We start from the raw sequence: 22,074 nt of genomic DNA, 5'->3' as shown, positions 1-22,074 counted from the left end.
GGTGGGAGACAGATGGAGCCTGTTACTGACTGCTCCTCCCTGTGTATGAGTGAACACAGCCAAGGTGTGCCAGTCACTGGCAGCTCCTTGTCGGCGGAGACAAGCGCCCTCTGGCCCTCCACACTGGAACCTAATCCCGCCTGTGTGTCTTATCTTTGTCACCCCTTGGTCAGGTACAAGCCGGTAAGTTGGTCCCCCACATTCAGGTCTTTGGTTATACCAAGAGAAAGAGACTAATAATAATTCACCTTCCCACTGTCGCTGAAACTCCACCACTACAATGATTTCGTGTGCTGCTTTTAGCACTTCTATTTAAAATTGTTTCTTTCACTCATGTATAAGCTCTGTGAGGCTCAACAATCTTGCGTTTACTCCTGGAGAGCCTCAGACACTGAAGCTACTGAAAATTGTATGTAAAATGTTGCCTGGTTTCTGCCATTTACCAGGAAGAAAAGCTGACATTTACCTTAACATATCTTCATAACTTTTTAGAGGGTAGGGGCACCTCATTGTGTTTTGATTTTTACATTTCTACCCAGCACAGCAAGTTTGCAAGCTACTATCTCTGAACAGCTGGTTCCCACAGATGGATTAAAATGTCCATATTCTACTATGTAAGATGTATTGTAATGCTGATATTTCAATCATACCCACTTTGGAGTGAGGAGGGAGAGCTGTTTTTCCCAATTAGATCATTACTAAATGGGATCTGCAGAGTATCATTCTGAAAAGTATTTGGATACCTACAAAACAGATGAGTCATAGGGTTATTTCTTCCTTCTACTGTCCTTTTCTATTCTGCACTCTGAAAACTAAGGTTAAGATTTGTAAAGTATATATTTAAATCAAAACGTTTTCCCAGCCTGGAGATGTAGTTCAATAGCACGTAACTTACTAGTGTGTAAAAGGCTATGGATTCAATCCCTAGTACCAAAAGAATTTCCTCTTAATACTACCCTCCTGGAAATCACAATTTCAATAATACAATTCAACGATAGTGGCAGTCTCTGATCTACTTTTAGTATCATCTGATGTCCACAAAGTCAGCGGTCTTCAAATCACTTTCACACACAAGGTCTCATTTGGCCTTTGCAACAGCCTCAGGTTCTTCTTTTAAAGTACCTTTCTAAGGAAGAGAAAGTGGAAGTTCAGAGGTGAAGCTACTGGCCCAAGGTCCTACTGCCAGTAAAGAGGGACTCTAGCCAGCATTTTTCTTGCCAATCACCTCCACTTTTCTTCTTAAAGCCTTACTTGGGAACTATAGTATTTATCCTTACAGGTTATACAACAGGAAATGATAGTAGTAAAAGTATGGGGAACACTAGGAAGAGACTGGGCTTTAGAAATTTGCTACCCCACTTTAATAAGCTGTATATACCCGGAAAGCCCACTGTGGTCTTTACAGTGCCAGATTGTACATGCAATTCAGCACGTTCATTTTAGTTACACTGACTTACGGGAGCATCACTGATGCTTAGTACTCTGGTCTCATTTTTGTAAGGCTTGTGTCTATGCTATTGGTAGCATCTTCAAAGACATGAAGAGGTTCAACTTTTAAAGCTTTTCAAAAGAAAATCACTTTTAGTAACAATGCGCATCAGGAGACATCTTGATGAACTTTTAAAAAGTGCTTGCTTACTTCTGCATAGTTTTTTTAAAAACTATAACTTTTAAAATTTGATCCAACCCTAGTGACACATACCTATAATTCCTATGCAAGACTGAGGCAGGAGGATCACAAGTACAAGGCCGGTCCAGGCTCCAAAAAACAAAAAGGCCCACAGGATGCCTAATATTGATTTGTCCCAAATTGTAATGCAACAATTTGTCGTAAGTCTTTGAGAGGCTCTCTTAAAAGTTCTAAATATCAAGATCCACATAGCTTCCTTAAAATAATCTCAAAAATTACATCCTTCTTATATAAGTAGCTGTGCACTTAATCTTTAGTGACATCTATAGCTAAAACATTTAAATACTTCACTGGGAGCCAAAACTGTCTACTGACAGAGTTCTGTTGATTACTTGATGGAAGACTCCTTAGCAGATTTATTCACGATCCATACTTTACTGCTACCCTTAACTATAATTTAAAAGCCAAGCAACAACCTAAATTACTTTACATATGTGTCTTTGCTAGTCCATGAGAAAAATTATTCCTGCACTGTTCTACCCCTTCCCCCTAAACAGCATTTCTTACTTCACATTTCAGTTGCTTCCTATAATTGCCTGTTTATTCTTTATCAAACCGAATGGCTACTGGAAATGTCACCAGTTCAATAACTGATTTTCATGACAAACTAAGCTCTGAAATAAAGATTTAATAATTTAATATATACATGTGCAGTAAGTCACAAAACACAGAAGACATACGAACACTCTAAAGAATTACACAGAATCACACAATACATGCGATTCAATAAGCCAGGAACGACAGTGTTCTCCGAGTGGTTTCATTAAACATACTGGAAAACAAACTTTGATTTGGGCACCACCTAATGGCAGGAAAGGTTTTATAAAATCCAACACTGCTTCCTGGGACTTGCTAAATTTTTATTTTATAGAGAGATTTGAAAAATACCTGTTATTTTTGGTCTATACAATAAAGTTCTCAGTTCACTGAAAAAGATTAAGCCCTCTTTCTGCAACTACTTTGGAATAATCAATCCACACAGTAGGAGAATGCGCCAATGAAATGAATAAAACTTTTTGTTATAATCTTAACTAAGTGAACTTAGACTTATAATCAAGAAACACATTTTAACTGAACCAGCTTTATTTCTGCATAGTGGATCCCTGTAATCCCAGTGCTCAGGGGACTGAGGCAAGAGGACCACAAGTTTGAGCTTAGCTGGTCTTGAAATGAGTTCAAAGCCAGCCTGAACTACATAGTGAGATGCTGTCTGTTAATAAACAAACTCAAATTCCTGTATTCCTATACCTACCTTTCATACAGGAAACACTACACATTCCTAACAACATGATTATTAGAATTAAGTAATTTAACAGACCTAATCAGCCGCCAAAATCAATTCTGAATGCACAGCAAAATACTCTTTTAACACCAAACCATTTAAAAGTTTTTAAGAGGTCCTTGCTTGAACCCAATGTTTGGTCTATGATTCAACAAATAAGTAAAATATGTGGGTAACATAAGACAGAGTCAATATTTTAAGAAAAGATATTTATTATTTACACCACTGAAGTAGTCCCATAAGAACAATATATACCATGTTTATTTTAAAGGATCAATTCCTTTCAAATATAAGAACTGTATAAACCAATACTGTCAACACAAAACAGTGGTCACATTACATATCTGCAGGCTTAAGCATTGCAAATAATATATACTATTTTTAATCTTATGGCTAGACATTTTCACTGACACACAGCGTTAGCACTTAGGATACAGCTGGAACAAAACAAAAACCATTTTGTTCAGGCTTTTTAGGGTTGAACTGGTGACATGTCCCATTTTTAAAATTTATTGCCTTTAACTGTTTTTATGATAACCATTTTAAGGAGGAGGATTTCTTTTTAGCCACCACAGAGAAGCCGTTCTTGTTCCTTAATATTATTCTCCAGCCTTTTGTTTGCTATTTCTCATACTATGACACAGCAGCTGTATCACAATTATATTCTCTGGTTTTACTGGAAGAACACTGACACACACGGATCAGACAGATATCTCAGAATTTAGAGATGAATCTAGCAGAGTACTTTGGTCTATGCCAAAGGAATAAAAAATTATTGGTAATTTTAATCATAACAAACCAACTTCTCTACTCAAAAACTTGTTTGTTTTCAGCCCTAGTTTCAAAATGGGTTTGGCTTTAGACTTAAGCAATTGATAATGTGAGACAAAAACACAAGACATAACTTATTTGTAGTCACAAAATGACCCTGGTGAGTGTGCACTTTTTCCCACTTTTTCTTCCTTTTTTAGTTGGGTTTTTTTTTTTTTTGTTTTTTGTTTTTTGTTTTTTGTTTTGTGGAAAACGCCTCAGTAATTAATGCCAGAGAAAATATTTTTCAAGAATAACAGTATATTCATTTAGGGGGAAAAGGATTTTTTTTTTTTAAAGCATATTGCTATGATGTTCAAAAAATATAAAATTAAATTTACAAAAACCGGAAGACCAAGAATAAGCAGTCTGGTATTTGCTTCAGTGTCCAGCACTATCATGATTTCTAGCATAAAAGCAAAAGATCATGGATCTCAAGTATCTTCAACAACTGCTCGGATAACTTGTAACTACTGTCCTTGCTTCTTTGAGAGATACCTGCAAGAAGTAAAGGTGTCAGAACTATAGCATGTTAAATTCATGGCAACACTGTAATTCTCCTGGTATTAATTAAAGGACAAAACCTCTCAAGATAAGTACTGCTCACATTCACTAACATCTGTTCACTGACTATGTGCTTTACACTGTAAAGCACTCCTCAATAGCTCCATGAGGAATTTCTGGAAGAATATATTCCCATTAGACAGCACACAGGGGTTAAACCATTTGCCCAAATTAAGGCTCCAGGGGCTGCATTCACCAACTGTCTTTCTATATTGCCCACTTTCAAATCTGAGAGTCAATGTTAACTAATCTCGTAACTCATAAAAAAATCAAATTCCATTTAAAGAGCCTGTTTTTCTTGCCTAAAGATAATGGCCCCAAAACACTGAAGAACTCTAATGAGAAAAGCAAAAAGATACAAAGACATTAATTTACTAAACAAACATTTTGTTTATATTATTTAATAGAAATCTAGCACTGAATTTAAACATTGATCTCTATTTCTCACATTTATGAACTGCTATAGTTAGCAGTGTAGAACTAGGGAAAGGCTTCCTAAAATCAGGAAATCCAGATGAGTTTTGCTTGCTTACTTTGTGGCAGGGTGCTAAGCACGTATCTCCATGACTCAGTTACATCAGCTGCAATTTGAAGATAGGGACCAAAAAAGAAAAAAAGGACGCTTTATCCTCCAATAGGATAGTGAGACTATAATTAAGGAGCTATGTGGCAAAGTGACCTGAAAAGCCAAAAGTGGAATATGAAAAGCCAAAGTGTTAGTCTCCTTTGTTGCGCTATTACTGGAGCTCAAACTTTATAAAGACCTAATTCCAAACCATTTCTTACAGTACATACCATAATAATCCCTTCTATTTCACCAGGTTTTTCTCTACCTCAAAACTTGATGATTACATGATCTATACTGGATTTATAAATGTCTTTATTTAGAAAAAAAACCAAAGCAAGATGCAATAAATAATGGTTACCTTTGGAAAAGAAAAATTGTGAGCACATGTTTGCTCAGTAGAATAAAGAATTTCACTATAAACAGAAATTGTTGGAATTTGTAACACTTCAGAAAAATTTCAATGTTCTATCATTTTATAGTATGAGAACATGGGTTACATTCCCATGTGATTCATAGGGAATGGGCTAACTGATGTCACCAAATAATTTTCAGGTAGCATCATGAATGTGTACCAATTTCTCAAGTCCTCTCTACTAGAAGAGTATTAAAGAACTTATGATGTTATTTTATTAACAGGTGAGAGGCTAAGAAAAATGGGCAAAATAGTTTTGAGGTGCAGTGGTATGTCAATGAATTAGAATATTTTTAGAACTTACCCATTTTAAATAAAAGTTGGCATATATATTCTAGGATCAACAATTTTTTCATTCATTAATGTACAGAGAAAATAAATACCAAGCACTTACCTTTCCCAGTATTTGTGATTTAGCTCCAAAAAGTCATCTAATTTTGCTATCTCTTTGAGGTACTGAGTTAATTTTAAAAGTTCTTTGTCTTTATCTCGATTTAGATGTGCTTTCATAAAAGGCCTTATCTATTAGGAAACAAAATTTCACACTGTGATAAGGGAAAACTAAAAAACTTACACTAGATCTATCATTTAGTTTCCAAAAATGAAATATAACCAAGGACATCAAAACTAAAAATTATTTTTATATTAGCCTAAGTATAGTGAACAGAAAGTCAGGAATAATATTTACAGTACAAACTAAAAGCTCTTCCACCTATTTATCTATAGCCTTTCAGTCTGAAACTGACACTACCATTTTTCTCACAGCACTTGAAACTCTGTATGGTTACTCTACTTCGAAAAATGATTCACAACTTTTTCCCCATTTTAAGTGCTTTTTACTAATTGATTTCATTTACATTACTTCATTTATAAAAAAAAATTTAACCTAATGTTATAATTTGTGTCTGCACGTCCCCCGAGCTGCAGGCTTCTAGAGTCTGTGACTGATTTATGGTCCTATACTGGGATTAAGAGTGTGAGTGTCACACTAGTATAGTATGGGTGGCCTACACACAATATAAGGGACACGAAGAGTCTTTTCTTGTGCTTTTTGTTTTGTTTTTTCTCTTGCTGTTTTTGCTGTCTTCCAGCTGCCGTGAACTGTTGTTCCTCTGCCACGCCACCCTGTATTGGCTGAAACCTCCTCAAACTGTGAGCTAAATAAACCTTCCTTCCTTAACTTTGGGCATAGAGTTGTTTGTCTCAGCAATGAGAGAAAAGTAACCAAAACACCCAATATAAGCTTGGAAACTGGAAAGTGATATAAATTTTAAGTGATCATTCTCACTTGTATTTTTGTATAGATCATGTAATCATGAAATTTTTAGACCTGAAATATCATTATACACATACATATATTGCCTGTTTTCTGCTACATTTAATCATAAATATTTTACCACTAACCTTCCACACAAATTGTTTAATTTCACATGTTTCTCATAAAAAGTCGTATTTTCTAAATTTTTAAGGTTGACCTACTGTTACGGATTAAAAACTGATGGTTAACTTAACACCAGCTGAATTAAATCAGCATGGTGCTAAGCGTAGATGGTCCACCTGAGGAAAGTAGCCAGCATAAATTGAGGCATGGAGAAGAAAAGCTACTAGGCATTGTGGGTTTCTCTTAAGTGTTACTGTTGGAGCCGCTTGTTCTCCTGGAGAAGCTCATCATGACTGGTTTCCCCAGTGTCAGTTCGACCACTGTCATTAGAGGAACTTGGGATCTTTTGGTGAGAGTGGCTATGGTTCACTTTGGGGGGCTCTGGTCCTTACATCGAGCATCACTTCCTTGCTCCAGAGAGGAAGATGTGTGCCTTTAATCTCCAGGAGAAACTTGTCATGCTGGCTTTTGGCATGTACTCTACTGTTCTTGTTGTTGGAGCAGATCAGGACCTCTGTGTTGCTGAGGACGGCTATGGTGCTTTTCAGGACAGCCCTGGTCTTCGTTTTGAGCGTGACTTCTCAGCTCCAGTGTAGAACCTGCAACCTACCAGCAAGCACAACTCTTTCACCCCAGTGGTACAGACTTTCTAGCTTCCCCTGCTGACCTCTGGGCCTTCCCATCATGGATTTGTAAACAGACTGGTGTGAGTCCTTCTCATGGGCTCTAGCCCTCCAGGTGACATGTGGGAGGCATTGTTACAGGTTCTAGGATTTCACCTGGACTCATGCAGGACATTGCTGTGGGATCTAGGCCCTTGGCTGAATATTCTGTGTCTTTAGTGTTGTGGACAGATTTTCTGTACTTTTTTGTGTTAACTCTGGATGGCCATCATAAAATAATATTATAAATTCTGTGTCCTGATTCTAACTGTTCTCCTCACACCACACCCCCCACTACAACAGTTATTTTGTAACAAAAGGTATTCTTTTAAGAAGCATTACTTCAAACTATATGTCAGGACAGTAGAAAAGTCAAAACATAGGATTATATGAATCTTGATGTGGGTGGCAGTTATATACAAGTTATCTTTACACAGTTTGTTGAGCAGCAAATTTTATGTTACTACCCCAATAAAGAGTGCTGCTTTCCTTTTAAAGAGATCAGCACAAATATCTTCATACAATTTAAGATAGTCTTTCAAAATCTTTAATTTTATATGAAATGGTATGTCTGGGATTTGCTTCCAAATATTAAAGAGGCAGAAAGTATAGAGCAAACGAAGTTATATGAATTTATAAACCCCTTAGACAGTACATCCACAGGATTCATTATATAATATGTAGTTCTGTATATTCAAATTTTTCACTTGTAAACTTTTTAAAAATTTCCTTATTTTAATGTAATACAAGTAGATATTAATAAAAAATATAAAAGCACTCTTAAGAAAACAAATTTCTCAACAAAATAACTAATAGGTAGCACACTGTATTTATATCATGATCTTAAAAGAATGGTCAAAATGTTACTAGAATGCAAGTCACAGACAAAAACTCTTACAAATAAGAAACAAAAGGACAAAACTTTCTTCTCCATGAAGAGAAACTAGTCATATAAATGAAACAACATATATCTTAAAATACTTCTGAAACAATGGAATTGATAATTTAGGGATTTATTTGCATTTTTCCCTACTTCCTACTTATCTAATTTCCACTTTGATTTACATATTTTTTTTCTTTTGAGTTTCATTTCTTTAACACACACACACACACACACACACACACACACACACACACACACACACAGAGGGTTGGGCATGTAGCTTAGTGGCAGACCCTTGGGTCAAGCCTTAGCACTGTAAAAAAAACAAAACAACAGTCACTCTCTGGGTGTGGTGGTGCATGCTTCTACTCCAAGTACTCAGGAGGCCGAGGCAGCAGCACTGTGAGTTGGGAGACCAGCCTGGGTTACAAAGCAAGTGAGAGCCTGTCTTAAAACATAACAATTCTCCTAAAGTTCACCAGATAGAAGAAATGTATAAACTATAATTTAAAGTTCTAATTTATCCCTATTCTACATGGAAAAAAGCAGTTACTGTACACAATGATGCTAAGGATGTAGCTCATCCTAGCACTTGCTTAGGATGCTCAAAGGCCTGGGTTGGACCCTGACACCACAAAACATCAAAAAACAAGTAACATTTAATCATTGTCACTTACTAAAGAATAATAAGCTAAACAAATCCATGATTGTATTTATCAAGAATAGAGGTTTTAAACATATTTTTCTTAAGTCACTAGAAAAACAGACTACCACCCTTAAGTGGACAGAAACATTTCCCACATGTTCTGCTCTCACTGAACAGCTAGGTACAGAAAGCTCCACAGCTGCCAGCTGATCCCCAGCTGTCTAGGGGACACAGAGCAGAGCCAGCAAAGGACCCAAGGATTGTGGGAGACTTTACTGAGGAAAAACATTACAGGCAATGCTATTTCTCAGCAGCAGCAGTGACTATGGGGTTCCATAAGTTGAGGCTGCTTAAGTCGAGGCTGAGAGTGAGCGGGACGTGGTGTGATGATATAGGAAAGGCAGCCTCTGTGTGTTCCTGGGTAACACAGGAATACATTAAAATATTCCTTCACTCAACCTCAAAAGAATATAAAAGCAATGCGTTAACTTTTAATCTATTAGGATGTAATACATCAAAAAGTTCTCATGCTTAAAGAGCAGAAAGGAATTTAAAACTGAAACAGAAAGTCAATAGCTATTAAAAAGATTTTCAACCCAAAGCCGTAAGTTAATTTTATGTGCTAAAGATTTGGTCTTAAGCACTATTAAGACAACAAAACTGAATTATTCCAATGATTCTGTTTCAGACAAGATAAAGTAATTAAGGGCAAAAAACATGTATTATTCACCTGACCATTTGTTCTGGCATAAGGACTGCATAGTGTAACATTTTCACAATCTCTCTGTCTCACTGCTAACCAGCAGGGCACGCAACATGTATAAACAATTCGTTTCAAGTCAAAGAAACATTATTTAGAAACTTAACAATGTCTAGATTAGCTGAATTCTCTTGTATCATCATTTCCTTTTACATTTTCCTTTAAAAAAAAAAAAAGAAAAAAGTTTTCATATCAGTTGCTTTGTCCATGACCAACAAACTCATTTTTAGTTCATTTTTATATTCATATTCACAATGCCTTATAACACAGCTCAAGCCTTAGGATGGCAGGCCTATGATACTAAAGTTAACTATTTAAAAAAATCTTTATTTTTAGCTAAATAGATCTAGATCTGCATGAATCTTTTTGAAGTTTCTACTAAGTACATAATAAAACTGTGATAACAAAACACAGTATTTAAGAAAATTCCTTAACTTCAGAACTTCGATGCCCATGAGGACAGATCATCAATAATGACCTTAAAAGAGGTTCTCAAAAGGAGACATGCATGAGATCACCTGCGTTTCTTAAAAACACTTCTTGAGGGATTTTGAGAGTGTGGACTATATATTTTTAGGAATTCCTTCTTTCAGTGAATCTAAGTAGCCCAGTTTTTTTTTTTTTAACCTGCTATAAGGTTAACACAAAGAATTAGAAATGTATAACATCATTTCTCTCTGCATTAAGAGATGAATAGAGTCCAAATATGACTGGAAAACACCGTCTTTTAAACACACAAAAAAACCCAGTCTTTTTTTAAAAGCTGAAAGTCCCTTCAAAAATCACTTTTTAAACATTATTGTTGCACTTCCTTGTAAGAACAGGTAATAACCATGAGTTTCACAGAAATCAGACAATAGAAATTATCAAATCTCTTGTCAAGATTCCAGTGTACATTTCTGTACCCAGAACCTGGTGAATTTCACACAGAAAAGCCACTTCTCCGGAAGCCTCCAACAGAAGTCATTTCCTTAGGCTAACGGAGCACTTTTCTTTTAAGTCAACAACTTTTATATTTGTAGCAAATCAGGACCTAGATTGGCATTCTGTCCTTAAACTATACTCACTCTACAGTAAAGACCAAATCAACCATCTGTAAGGAAGGCCTCAAAACGTACTTCCTTCAAGTTTTTCTCTCCTTTTTTAAAAACTACCCAAGAACGTTGCTGACAGAAAAGTTCAGAACTAAAACTAAAATATCTTAGCACTAGGATTTCTACTTCAAATGAAGACTCTATCTGCACCAGTACCATGACAGAGAAACAGTTTTCCACTTTTGTATTCTGCCAACATATAAGCAACCATGAGTACCAGAAATTTTTAGTTTTCAAGTTATCTCTTCCCAATTTTATGCTGCTGTCAGGTTTAGAATGTCACTGTCATATCACACAAGTTTCGGGTGACTGCATGCCACGATCATCACTGAACCAGGAACCAGCCCCTCCCACACATGATCTTGGGCAAGTCATGAATTTTCTCGTCCTCAGGCTGTTTCTAAAGTTTAGAAAGCAGACAAGATGATTGGTTCCTTCTAACCCTGACACTTTATAGTTCTAAAATCTGCAGCTGGCCACATGAATTTTGAAAACCTTAGTTTGAAAAGGACAACACCATTAGTGCCAGCTATCCAGCTGTATTCCTAGTAAAACATCTAATAATTTCACTTCTGCTACTAAACCTCAGTAAGCCTAGGGTGCTCCCACAAATCTAACTAAAAATAAAACCCTTGGAGCCACATGTGGTGGTATAGACCTGTAATTTCAGCAAGCAGGCAGGAAGAACACTGATTTGGAAGTCAGCCTGGACTACAGAGTGAGTTCAAGGCCACCCTGAACTACCTAGCAAGACCCTGTCTCCACCAAAATAGACAGACAGACAATAAAATGGAACACTTGGAAGTGTTGGCTAAGATTTCTATGCAGAAGGCATATTGCTCATTTTCACATGTAAACCTTCTTACCTACAGCATGTGTCACTTAGTAACAAGGAAACTTGCTCTTAAGGCAATTCCATTGCTGTATGAAGATCACAGAGCACAGCGCTCCCTAACACAAACTTAGATGTGACAGCCTACTGCATGCCAAGTACATAGGAGGTGAGGGCTGTATAGTCTGTTGCTCCTAGGCTACAAAACTTACAGCATGTTACTATACTGAATACTGTAGGAAACTGGAACACAATGCCAAGTTTTCATCTAAACAAAGACAAGACAGTGAAAATATTAAGAGAAAATTTTTTCAGTTTCTATATAATCTTATGGAAACACTTTCAGATGTGATCAATGACTGAAAACAGAATTACACAAAGGCACTTGACCGCATTTTTACAAATTTATGAAACTCAGGGACTGGGGATTTAGCTCAGCGGCATATGTGCCTGCCTTGCAAGCAGGCGGTCGTGAGTTTGATCCCCGATACCGATAAAAAGAAAAAAGAAAAAAAAAAGTGTAAAAAAAAAATTTTATGAAACTCAATAGTGCTAAAAGTTCTACTATAAAGTCCAGATTACACAAGCATATAAAAAGTATATCTTACCTTTAGTCCATTCTGTGGGTTCATTAGAAAATTTCTTCCTATGTCATCAAACATAATGGTATTTTTCTTGCTGTAAAACTCGGAAAACTTTCCCCAAATAACACCAAGAGGCTTTACCTTAGAGCAAAAGTTTAGGTTTAAATCCAGACTTATCAATGGCTAATACTTTCTCAAAAGCAAGGCTACTACTGAATGGTAGAACAAAGTCACAGTTCTATTCCTCTAAGACGATGATGCCTACGTGAGCTGATCATGGACAACACAGATTCAAAGCAGGGTGTCAATTTGCAATGTCTGTATGTCTGAAAAGCCTGTTCATGTGTAATGGAACTAAACACATTCTAAGACTTTCCATAATTTTAACATGAAAATTCTGGGATAACTATAGAATTCTATTTCATTTTAAAAGGATCTAAAGCAATTGTTTGATGTCTGCAAAGCAGTCATACAACTTCCTGGGCTATCGCATGCCCTTTCAGAGCCTGAGAGTTACATCGCGTCTATTTACAAATCTAGAACAGCACAGTGAGGGGAAATGTACCTGGCTCTCTTGGTACTTTAACTATTTTGAGAAGAAAATGTCTTACCCAAGCCTTTCTAGTGTGCTAAGATCTCCACAGTTCCTGCCTGCCTGCCTCCAAAAGGCATGGACTACGTTTACTTCATCTCTTTATCTTAACCAGCAGTGCCCCGCTGGGCTGCGCAGATAGCTGCTGTTCAATCCTGCCAGTAGTTACTTGGGGAGTAAACAAAGTGAATACTCCCCATCTTATTAGCCCAGTCCTTTTCTCTGATGCTTCTGGTTTCTGTTCTCTAGGGCTACACAGCTACACATATGTCACCCCCAGTGTATTAGGAAGTACCTGCTTTTATGAGCATTTTCTCAGAGGGCAAAGTGAGTATGTTTTGGGTTGTTTCTACTGTCTTCCTTGACGATACTCAGTATTTTTGTCACCTGCTCTGTCAGACAAAACTGTGCTGTCATCATCACAAGACAATTACCCCTCACCACTGTGCCTTCTTGACAGTCCTACTTCATTAAAATTCAAATCGTTTAAACTCAAATTCATTTTTCTATGTCAAATTATATGACAATTTCATTTTCGATGTCAAAACTGTCACTTTACTACCCACTCAGATGAATTTCTAAACTCCGTGATTTATTTCATCACTATAAACACAAAAAGTGCACCAGAAAATACACATCTTTAAATAAAAGTAAAACAAATTCTTACATCTATCAGTCCTCTCCTTGGGGTATGCACTGTTATCATAGCAGCACTGTCCAACATGAAGGTAATCTTATAATTTGCATTTGTGCTCACTCCCAATTCCTATAAACATAAGTGTTCATGAGATTAAAATATAGTATTAGGGAAAATTCAAGATTTAATATTTCAGCTGCAATTTGCCCAAATCCCAACTTTCTACACCACTGGCCATTCATTTTACTAAACCACTACCAAGTCCTTTCATTTCATTTAGTTAAATCAACAAATGGTAGTCTGAGGAAAACAAACCAGAAACAACAACAAAAAACTTACTGTAAAATGGGGAGGAAAAAAAAAGGGAAAGTTTTCCTTGAAAATAGCTTAGGCATTCAGTACATTACTACCCCTGATAGTTGCATTCATTTATCTACTAAATATCTGCCAGTAAGAATGAAATTAGTTTAGTGTCAGAACTTTTAAAAAGACAGTTTCAAAACATTTTAAAACAGCTGTTTCTAACACTTACTTTCATTTTAGCTTCAATCCACTTCATATTTGTTGCAGCTAAAACATGAGGAAAATACAAAACAAGTTTGAATTTCACTTAAAAAATCAATATACATGAATTTTCAAAGATGAGTACAAATAATAGTCCCTAATATCACAGATAATAGTCCTAGTATACATATGGTAATTTCCTTTTAAGTAGTTATCAAAAAATAAACTTTCTCTACTGGAAATAAAGCTTAAACAACTTTTACCTGTGAAACACAGTTAACAAGCACTCAAAAGAACTCCGAACCTAGAAAATTGGTAAGACCCAAATTCCCAATTCCAGCTTAAGTTTGGAATGCCTGGATTTTAACATTCTTCCACGTCCCTAATTCCAGGAAATGTGCGTGTGTGTGTGTCAATATGAACACATTAAGGTTATGTGTCAAAAATTTATGCTGAAGATTAGCTAGGTCCAATGAAAATCTGCACTTCTCACGTTTAGTAAACAGTGCTGAGTGCAGCAGCTTATAACAAAGAAAGTCAAGGATATAACCCAGTGGCACAGCACCTGCCTGGCAAATGCAAGGCTTTGAGTTTGATTCCCCCCCCCAAAAAAAAGAAAAAGAAAGAAGGACAGACCAATTTATAAAGTATATACCTATGTTGCATATCTGCTCGCTGTCAGACACTGGCCAATTTTGGCACTGTTAATACTAAATTACAAACCATCTCTATGTGCTCTCCTGTCCAGGTTACAGGACTAAACAATATAGACATTACCAAGAAAAATGTTTAAGAAGAGAGAAAAATTAGTTTAACACAGTTAGCTATATTTATGTGTCAATATATGTAAAGATGAAAGTAATCTGAGCCCTAAAGACAAAAAAAATTCAGCACATACACAGAAGCAAAAGAATTACCTTAACATGCAAAGCTGCTCAGTTGAACTAAAATTTTAGAGAATATATTATCTACAATGAAAGAATGTATAAAACAGGGATTTTTTTTTAAAGAAAAATTAGTATTCTGTGTCCACAATTCCCAGATGGAAAAGAAATTCAAAGCTAGCAATTTCTCATGATTAGATAATTACTAGTTGTCAAACATGGAACAGGCTTCCAAGCACTTGGGAGGCTGAGGCAGGAAGTTTGATGCAAGTTCAAGGCCAGCCTAGCTACAAAGTGAGCTCAAGGCCAGCCTGAACTCATAGAGAGACCTTGTCTCAAAAAGAAAAAAAGAAAGAAAAAACATGGAACAGGCTGCAATACTGATTATTGCTGTCAGTTGCTGGTCCATCTGATGGACATCACCACATGCATCTCGGGAACTGTGCACACTGCATCGCCATCATCTTTATTTCTCCTTCCTCCCACCGTCCTATCTTCCCAGATTCCCTTCCATCTCCACGAAGTCTACCTCATGTTCCCTACTATCTTTTATTTTCATCTTTACTTATATTTTGGGTTTATCATTGTTTTTAAGCAAGGAGACTAGGGTTCTGGGAGATGAAGTGGCCTGTCAGCGTCACACAGTAAAGACAGCCAGAATTAAAAGCCTAGTTTATTCAGTTCCAAAGTGAAGTACCCTTATCAACACACTGCCACAAAATATAATTTACAAAAAAACCCTTAAGTACATAAAAGTTCTTTAAACTTAAGGTAAACTAGTTTTAAGATAAATTTGCTCAAATGTCCTCTCAGATTGTCAGTTGTAGAATAAAAATCTGCTCAGCAGAGATCTCTTTCCCCTTACAATATTAAATCAGAAAAAGTATCAGTATTTTTCGAGACAAGGTCTTGCTTTGTAGTTCAGGTTTGAACCACTATGTAGCCCCGGCTGCTCTTGAACTCATGGCAATCCTCTTGCCTTGGCCTCTCAAGTGCTGGGATTACAGGTGTGCACCACAATGCTCAGCTAGTTCAAATTATCAATTCTTAACATGCTTTTAATCTTAACAGCTGTGAACTTCTATTATCACTGGACAATGAAAATATTCTTAAGGATAATTACAAAGTAAATGTCCAGGCTATAACCTACTATCAGGCTTCTCATCAAAAACTTCATTCAACTAAATACAGTATAGCACTTTTAATGGATGGCATTTTTATTTAACTCACAATGAGAACTCCTCTCTGCTCACAATATTGCCAAAAAGTAACTTTAAATGTTCATACACATACGGAATATAAATCAGTGCACTGCTTCATTTTTCAAGAAACTTTCGGCAAAAATATCAACTAAAGTAAACAGCGCCCTTAGTAACATCATAGATTTACATTTTAGAGAACAAGCTTTATCTTATCATCGACTTGTACCTTTTAGAGTGACACACAGAGCACAAAGGAATAACACTACATCAGTCTGTATATCAATTTTCCTTATGTAACTTATATATCCTTTTATTTCTGTAGAGTTATATCACCATGGTTTAAAAAACTTATCTTTCTCCAAGTTGAAACTGGAGTAAAGCAAGAAAGAAAACAGTAATACCCTAAGGTACCAAGGATTCCACAGTAAAGATCAGAAAAATTTCTACTCTAGGTCAGGACATCAAGGAAATAAGTTCATTTCCATTCCGACACCATTATCTAGTTTTGCCCTATACTAAAACTGCTTCAATTTTATGTAACAAATATAGTATGTTTATATAAATGCAAAAAAGTAAAAATGCTTAATTTTATGAATTTCCTTTAAAAAAGAAAACTTCTATATTTAAATAGTTCTTTTTAACTCATGTTTTATACAGCAGAATAATATAAGGAACAACCTTATTTCCACAGAAATCCAAAAAATACATATAGCTTACACCAAATAACAATGTCATAATCTTCATATGCAGATGTTAGAAATTCATGAAGATATGGCCGCATTAATTCTACCCCAGTCTCTGCACAAGATCTATGGTCTAAAACAAAATTGATCGGACATAATTATTAGTTTGTTACTGTGGACAAGTTGACACTGAAATTATTATAAAAAGTAGTAATTATTAAATGTAACATAAACATTCAATCGCATACTGTTTCAAGTTGAATTAGACTGGCTGACAGATACATCTTTCAAAACAAAATTTAGTATCTTTGAGCTCCAATTTTTACTGATCAAAGCACAAAGAGCAAAACTGAGAAATCTGGCTTATAAGAGTTATAATTTTTTTTCTCATTACTCTCTAAAGTTCAGGTATTATTTGTGAAAATGATATTTAGTCATTACTTTGCAGATATAATCACATTCAACTAAAAAGACACGACTAATTTACTTACTAAATATTAAAAAATAAATACATAAGTTATGAAATACATTTAAAGTCTAGGAATAGAGAAAAATAAACTGCAGTACCAGTAAATACTTCTTTCCAATAACAGAGGATGAAATAACATCTTTCTTTTCCTATGCACATGATAAATTTCAAATTCAAAAAACCGCCTGAATTTAATTAAGCAGAAACAAAGGATAAAATATTCAAAATGACTTTTTAAATATTCTTCATAAAAAGGTAAGTGTTAATCAGAAACATTAAATTATGATGCATCAATAAAGAACACTGTATGATATGCATATATATTCACAACAAACAATATTTAATGATTGAGATGATATTCTATCTATAATTAAGTAAAAGAAAAGAAAAAGCAATACATACATACACACTAGAAGATACACACCAAAATATTAAGAGTGGTCATCTTTGGGTCTTGAAATTACAAATGACTTTTTTCATCAGTATTTCCTACAGTGAATGATTTACTTTTGTAATAATAAGAAAAACTTTCAAATATTTCATGTGAACCCTGAGTTGCTGGAAAAAAACAAACAAAAGAAAAACAAAAGTTGTGAGAAACAGAAGATGAAAAGCATTATTAACTGACTTACCAAACAATGTATAATCAACGTCTAGTACCAACAGCTTTTTGCCTTCCCTGGGAGGATTCAGTATTTCCACTTTATACTCTTTGACTCTGCGAGAAATTTTCAACAGATTTTCTTCCCTAATGGAAAAGATGAAATCAAATGAAGCACTCATTCTCCCACGTGACAACTCCTTCTAAAAGAAAAGGCGCTTACCTGTTCTCTACTTCAACTACTTCATCTTCAATATCAAAGTCATTAACAACATCATCGTTATCAGGGGGTGGACCTAAGACATCTTCCTATTAAGACAGAAAAGAGTTTTACTATACTACCTTTAACATAACAAACATATTCACAGCATTAAAAAAAAAAAAATCAAATGAAATACAATTGGAGTTTAAGAACCTTTCAATACACACTATGGGAAAATTTCCATAATTAATAACTCACTATACGTGTCCCCTGGACAGATTTACCATGTTCAGTTTGACCATTTGGGTTACTACTACACTTATAATTAACTACATACTAAAAAGTTCCCCAGCTCTTATTTCCTGCTGGGTTAATACCATACTCAACGTACAGCTTTATTTTTCATTGACCATAGAGACTCATAATTTTACCACAATTAAAATTATAAACCATAGTATTTTCAAAAGGACAAATGGTAACAAAAGTAAACATTTACCAAGCTCTCCTCACGAGTTCCCATCATCATGATTTTAGTATTTGGTTTCAGTTTGAGAGCTCCAAGCTTAACATCATTTTCTGCAGGTTTGCCTACAATACAAGCAAATGACTGTTTTCTCACTAAAGTCCGGTGCTAGTTTCACTATTCCATTATACAAAACCCTAACATTAACAGGTTTGGTGCAATTGCCACAGCAGTTGTGGGGTTTTATTGTTGTTTTGTTTTCTTACATTAACCAACTATTATTGCTGAATTAGTCACAACTAATACAAGTGTTGTTTTCTCTCATTCTATCCTACAACACTTTTATTCAACTAACTAAACATAAATTCATGTTTTATTTTACAGTTCAAGACAAAGACAATTCTTTGTCAGGAAGCCTTGCAGATCACCTAAAATAAACTAAGACTTACAGTTACTCAAAACCCTTCAGTGGTAAGCCAAAATGGTAAACAACACAAAAATCTCTTTTAGCTGGATATGAACAAATGTTAAATATCACTTTTACTTTTGAAACAGGACAGACTATTCGTGGAGAGTACAGGGTCCAAGCTGTAATAGAAACACTGTGCTAAAATGCAATGCTAGAAAATAAATGACATTTCACCTGACATTTCTATGCTGAAGCTTTAAGAAGCAAACACTGACTGTCAGGAATAAAAAATAATCTTACTGGTGGTATTCTCAAGTAAACTTGCACATTAACATTTTTACCACTAAACCGATTTTAGAAAAATTCCTAGCAAAGACATCGCAAAAAGACCGGGGGGGGGGGGATATTTAAAGAAAAGTGATAGCAAATATAAAAACTCATAAATATCAATGCAAAAGATGTTCAGCAGGGAGAGAATTACCTTTCACTTTGAGCCCAAGTAATTTCTGGCGTTCTGGCAGCACTCCAGTGAGAGTCTTGAGAAACTGTTTGAGATCGAGCACAGTATCTTCCTCTGAAAGTGTGGTCACTGAATATTCCTGTCCACCCCATTTTACAATGATTGGGAGAGCCATTTTTGAAGCATATGAAGAGGCAGTTTTCCTTCAGGAAGAAATACCTAGAACAGTAAGCATATATAAAGGAACAAGTTAAAACCAATGGATCAAAGACAAACTTGTAACTTTAAGTTTCAGAAGCAGGTGGAGTTTGAGTTCTACTTTATAATTTGATGGTATACAAACACATGTTTCTCCTTACAGAAGTGCTTAGTATTTACTTAGTATTTAACTAAGTATTTACTTAGTATTTAACTAAGTTACTGACACTAAAAGTTAAAATTACCCCACCATCCCAATTTTTAGCTTACACTTACTACTTCCTAATACTCTATCATAGTCTCCCTGAGGAAACAGGAAAGGTACAGTAATTGGCTACCTTTCCCCGTTTTGCTTGGTCAGGATTACAGGCAAATTCCACCATGACAGAGTATCTTCTTTCATTTAATGTTTGACAGGTAGTGTGTTGTAATTATTAGGAGTAACACAGCCTTTAGAGTCAAACCGTCTGGTTCAGATTCCAGCCTTTCCACTTAGTAGTTGTTTGACCTGGGAACTTGTCTCTTAGTCCCTAGATTTCATCACCTGAAATATAAGGATGATACCTACTTCTCAGGGTTCCTATGAGGACTAAATTTGTTAATGTTTAGAAGTCATACTGTGTAATATTATGGTAAGGTAATATTACAGTAGGTAGGTAATAAATTTCAATCTGAATGTTTACTATATTCCAGGCACCATGCTAAATGTGGGAAAAGCTGTTATGTTTCATATTTTGTGAAATGGCCAAAGTTACACAATCTCATTTAATAAGGTTGTCTGATAAAGTGTACCTTCTTTAAAGAAACAATATCTGAGAAGAGACATAACCTGCTCGTGGGTACATAGCGTGTAAACAGGGCTTCTGAACAAATCTCAACATACCCTACAACTCCCATACCATAATTTTGTCTTTTCTCTTAAATTGGAAATACAGGAGTAAAGGCAACAAAATTTCAAGAAATACAAAACCCATCCGCACAGTTCTAAGCATACAAATTTTACACAGTAACTGTTTTCTTATCAACAATTAAGTTGATAAATGAGTTTATTCCCCATAAAGCTTTCTACGTTTCATAAACTCATTTCACCACAGATTAGATTTCACAGGCCAGGGACTTAGGTCAGCGGCATAAGCACCTGACTGGAAAGCTGGAAAGCGTAAGGTCGTGTTTGATCCCTGGTACCAAAAAAAAAAAAAAAAGATTTCTGAGTTTGCTAATCTTTACCAGTAGTGGTCTTCCCAAGTGTTTTCAATTATTTGGTGAAATATTTGATTGCACTAGTCATGCAATGATTGCACCCAATACTAACTGGGAAAGTAAATTTTAGTCTCAGTATGCAAAAATAATTTGAAAGTAAGTCTTTTAACATAGACACTAAAAAAAAGAGTATCATAAATTCACCTTGACTTATATGAATACAATCATATTTATATTTACTCATGTTTCATATGCACATACATACTTACACTTACTTTCTTAGGCCCTAATACCACAAATGAAAAAGGGGGCGAGAGTAAGGAAGACAAGCAGAGTGGGATCATGCGCACTAATGGGGCATCACGATATAAATGCATGAAAAATTATGGGGTGAGGGGGCACGAGGTTCCCAAACCCAAAAAATAACGGCTTAACACATGCGTTGGCTTTGCCTAGTGAATTCCTAACTCTGGGGCTCAGTCTTCTCAAGCAATCGATATGATGACAGCACTTTATATAAAGAAAGAGCTATATGATGGTGGTGGTAACAGAGCTACAAGCCACACAGTTTAACTAAATCACCTCATTTACTCTTCACAATCCTGAATTGACTACTGGCCTCTTTATACCGACCAGAAACCTGAAAAAGAAGTTAAACAGCTTGCCAAGAAAGCAAAATCAAAGAGCAGCAAAGGCGACAGTTGGAAGCACAGCAGCAAACATGACTTTTGGCACTGAAAGGACGGGGATAACTTTTCGACGAGTGTAACGTAAGGTAACAGTCAAGTATCGTCCATTGCTTGCCAGGTCAACAGCACATTAACCACTGCGAGATGGTGCAGAGAGCGCGGCACAAAGAGGCCGGTAAGGGGCAGTCTCTAGAGGCCAGTACCAAGAAGACGGGTAAGTCTTCAACCGGGGGAGGGAGGAGACAGACACACGCCAGACGAGGGAGAAGTGAAGCTGGGGACCCGAAACAGAGAGGAGCGCGGTCGGCCTTCGGAATGGGACCGAAGGCAGGGCGGGAAGGCTGCGGGACCCAGCGCCCACCGCCAGGGCCGGGGCCGGGGCCGGGGCCTGGACGCAGGTCTGACAGTCACGGCGCCCATCCCGTCACGGACGGCCGCGGGACGGGCTAAACGGCGCGGGCCACAGAGTCGCGACCGCCGGCCCCGCCGCATCTCCAAGGGCACCGCGCCAGGCTGAGCCGCATCCCCTCACCTGGAGCGTGGCGGAACCAGCTGCAGCGGACGCAGAAACCGACCGCAGCGGAACCTCAGAGGCCGGAAGTGATGGGCGGGGCCGGAACCGGCAGGGGGCCGGAACCGGCAGGAAACCGGAAGTGGGTGGTTTGAAACGGAAACGCGCTAGGGACGAAGCGGTTATTTCCCTTTTTTCTAAT

At 36.5% G+C, this 22,074-nt stretch overlaps 1 protein-coding gene across 6 annotated transcripts; it reads right to left on the bottom strand.

Moving 5' to 3' along the window:
• Positions 1-3,166: 3,166 nt before the first annotated feature.
• Ublcp1 (ubiquitin like domain containing CTD phosphatase 1) lies at positions 3,167-22,026 on the bottom strand. 6 transcript variants are annotated; one of them, XR_010041077.1, is made up of 12 exons: positions 21,894-22,026; positions 19,296-19,493; positions 18,439-18,530; positions 17,964-18,049; positions 17,772-17,887; positions 16,705-16,803; positions 13,930-13,967; positions 13,428-13,526; positions 12,193-12,309; positions 7,100-7,313; positions 5,721-5,848; positions 3,167-4,280 (listed from the first exon to the last, which is right to left on the bottom strand). XR_010041077.1 is itself a non-coding variant. In XM_063230723.1 (12 exons), the coding sequence occupies exons 2-11, from the start codon at positions 19,447-19,449 to the stop codon at positions 4,924-4,926; spliced, it is 933 nt and encodes a 310-aa protein (XP_063086793.1). In that variant the 5' UTR covers positions 19,450-19,493; positions 21,894-22,026; the 3' UTR covers positions 3,167-4,280; positions 4,880-4,923. The 6 variants fall into 6 exon arrangements, 4 of the variants coding, with proteins under 4 accessions (XP_063086793.1, XP_003473369.1, XP_063086794.1 ...); XR_010041076.1 differs by lacking the exon at positions 7,100-7,313 and adding an exon at positions 4,880-5,025; XM_063230723.1 differs by lacking the exon at positions 7,100-7,313 and adding an exon at positions 4,880-4,927.
• Between the last annotated feature and the right edge of the window lie 48 nt (positions 22,027-22,074).

This window comes from Cavia porcellus, unplaced genomic scaffold, assembly GCF_034190915.1.
Source record: "Cavia porcellus strain 051 isolate PalLab524CR breed Dunkin Hartley unplaced genomic scaffold, mCavPor4.1 scaffold_19, whole genome shotgun sequence".
Taxonomy (NCBI): Eukaryota; Metazoa; Chordata; class Mammalia; order Rodentia; family Caviidae; genus Cavia; species Cavia porcellus.
Note: the sequence above shows the minus strand (reverse complement) of the source record. Positions and strands in the feature narration are given on the sequence as shown.

Bases quoted from the DNA above. Each gene is read 5' to 3' on its own strand.
- Ublcp1 (XM_003473321.5), bottom strand. From the start codon at position 19,449: ATGGCTCTCCCAATCATTGTAAAATGGGGTGGACAGGAATATTCAGTG. The intron at 13,968-16,704 runs GTAAGCTATATG...CTCATGTTTTAG, and splicing joins TTATGACATTGTTATTTGGT to CTGCAACAAATATGAAGTGG. The intron at 4,281-5,720 runs GTAAGTGCTTGG...TACTTCTTGCAG, and splicing joins AATCACAAATACTGGGAAAG to GTATCTCTCAAAGAAGCAAG.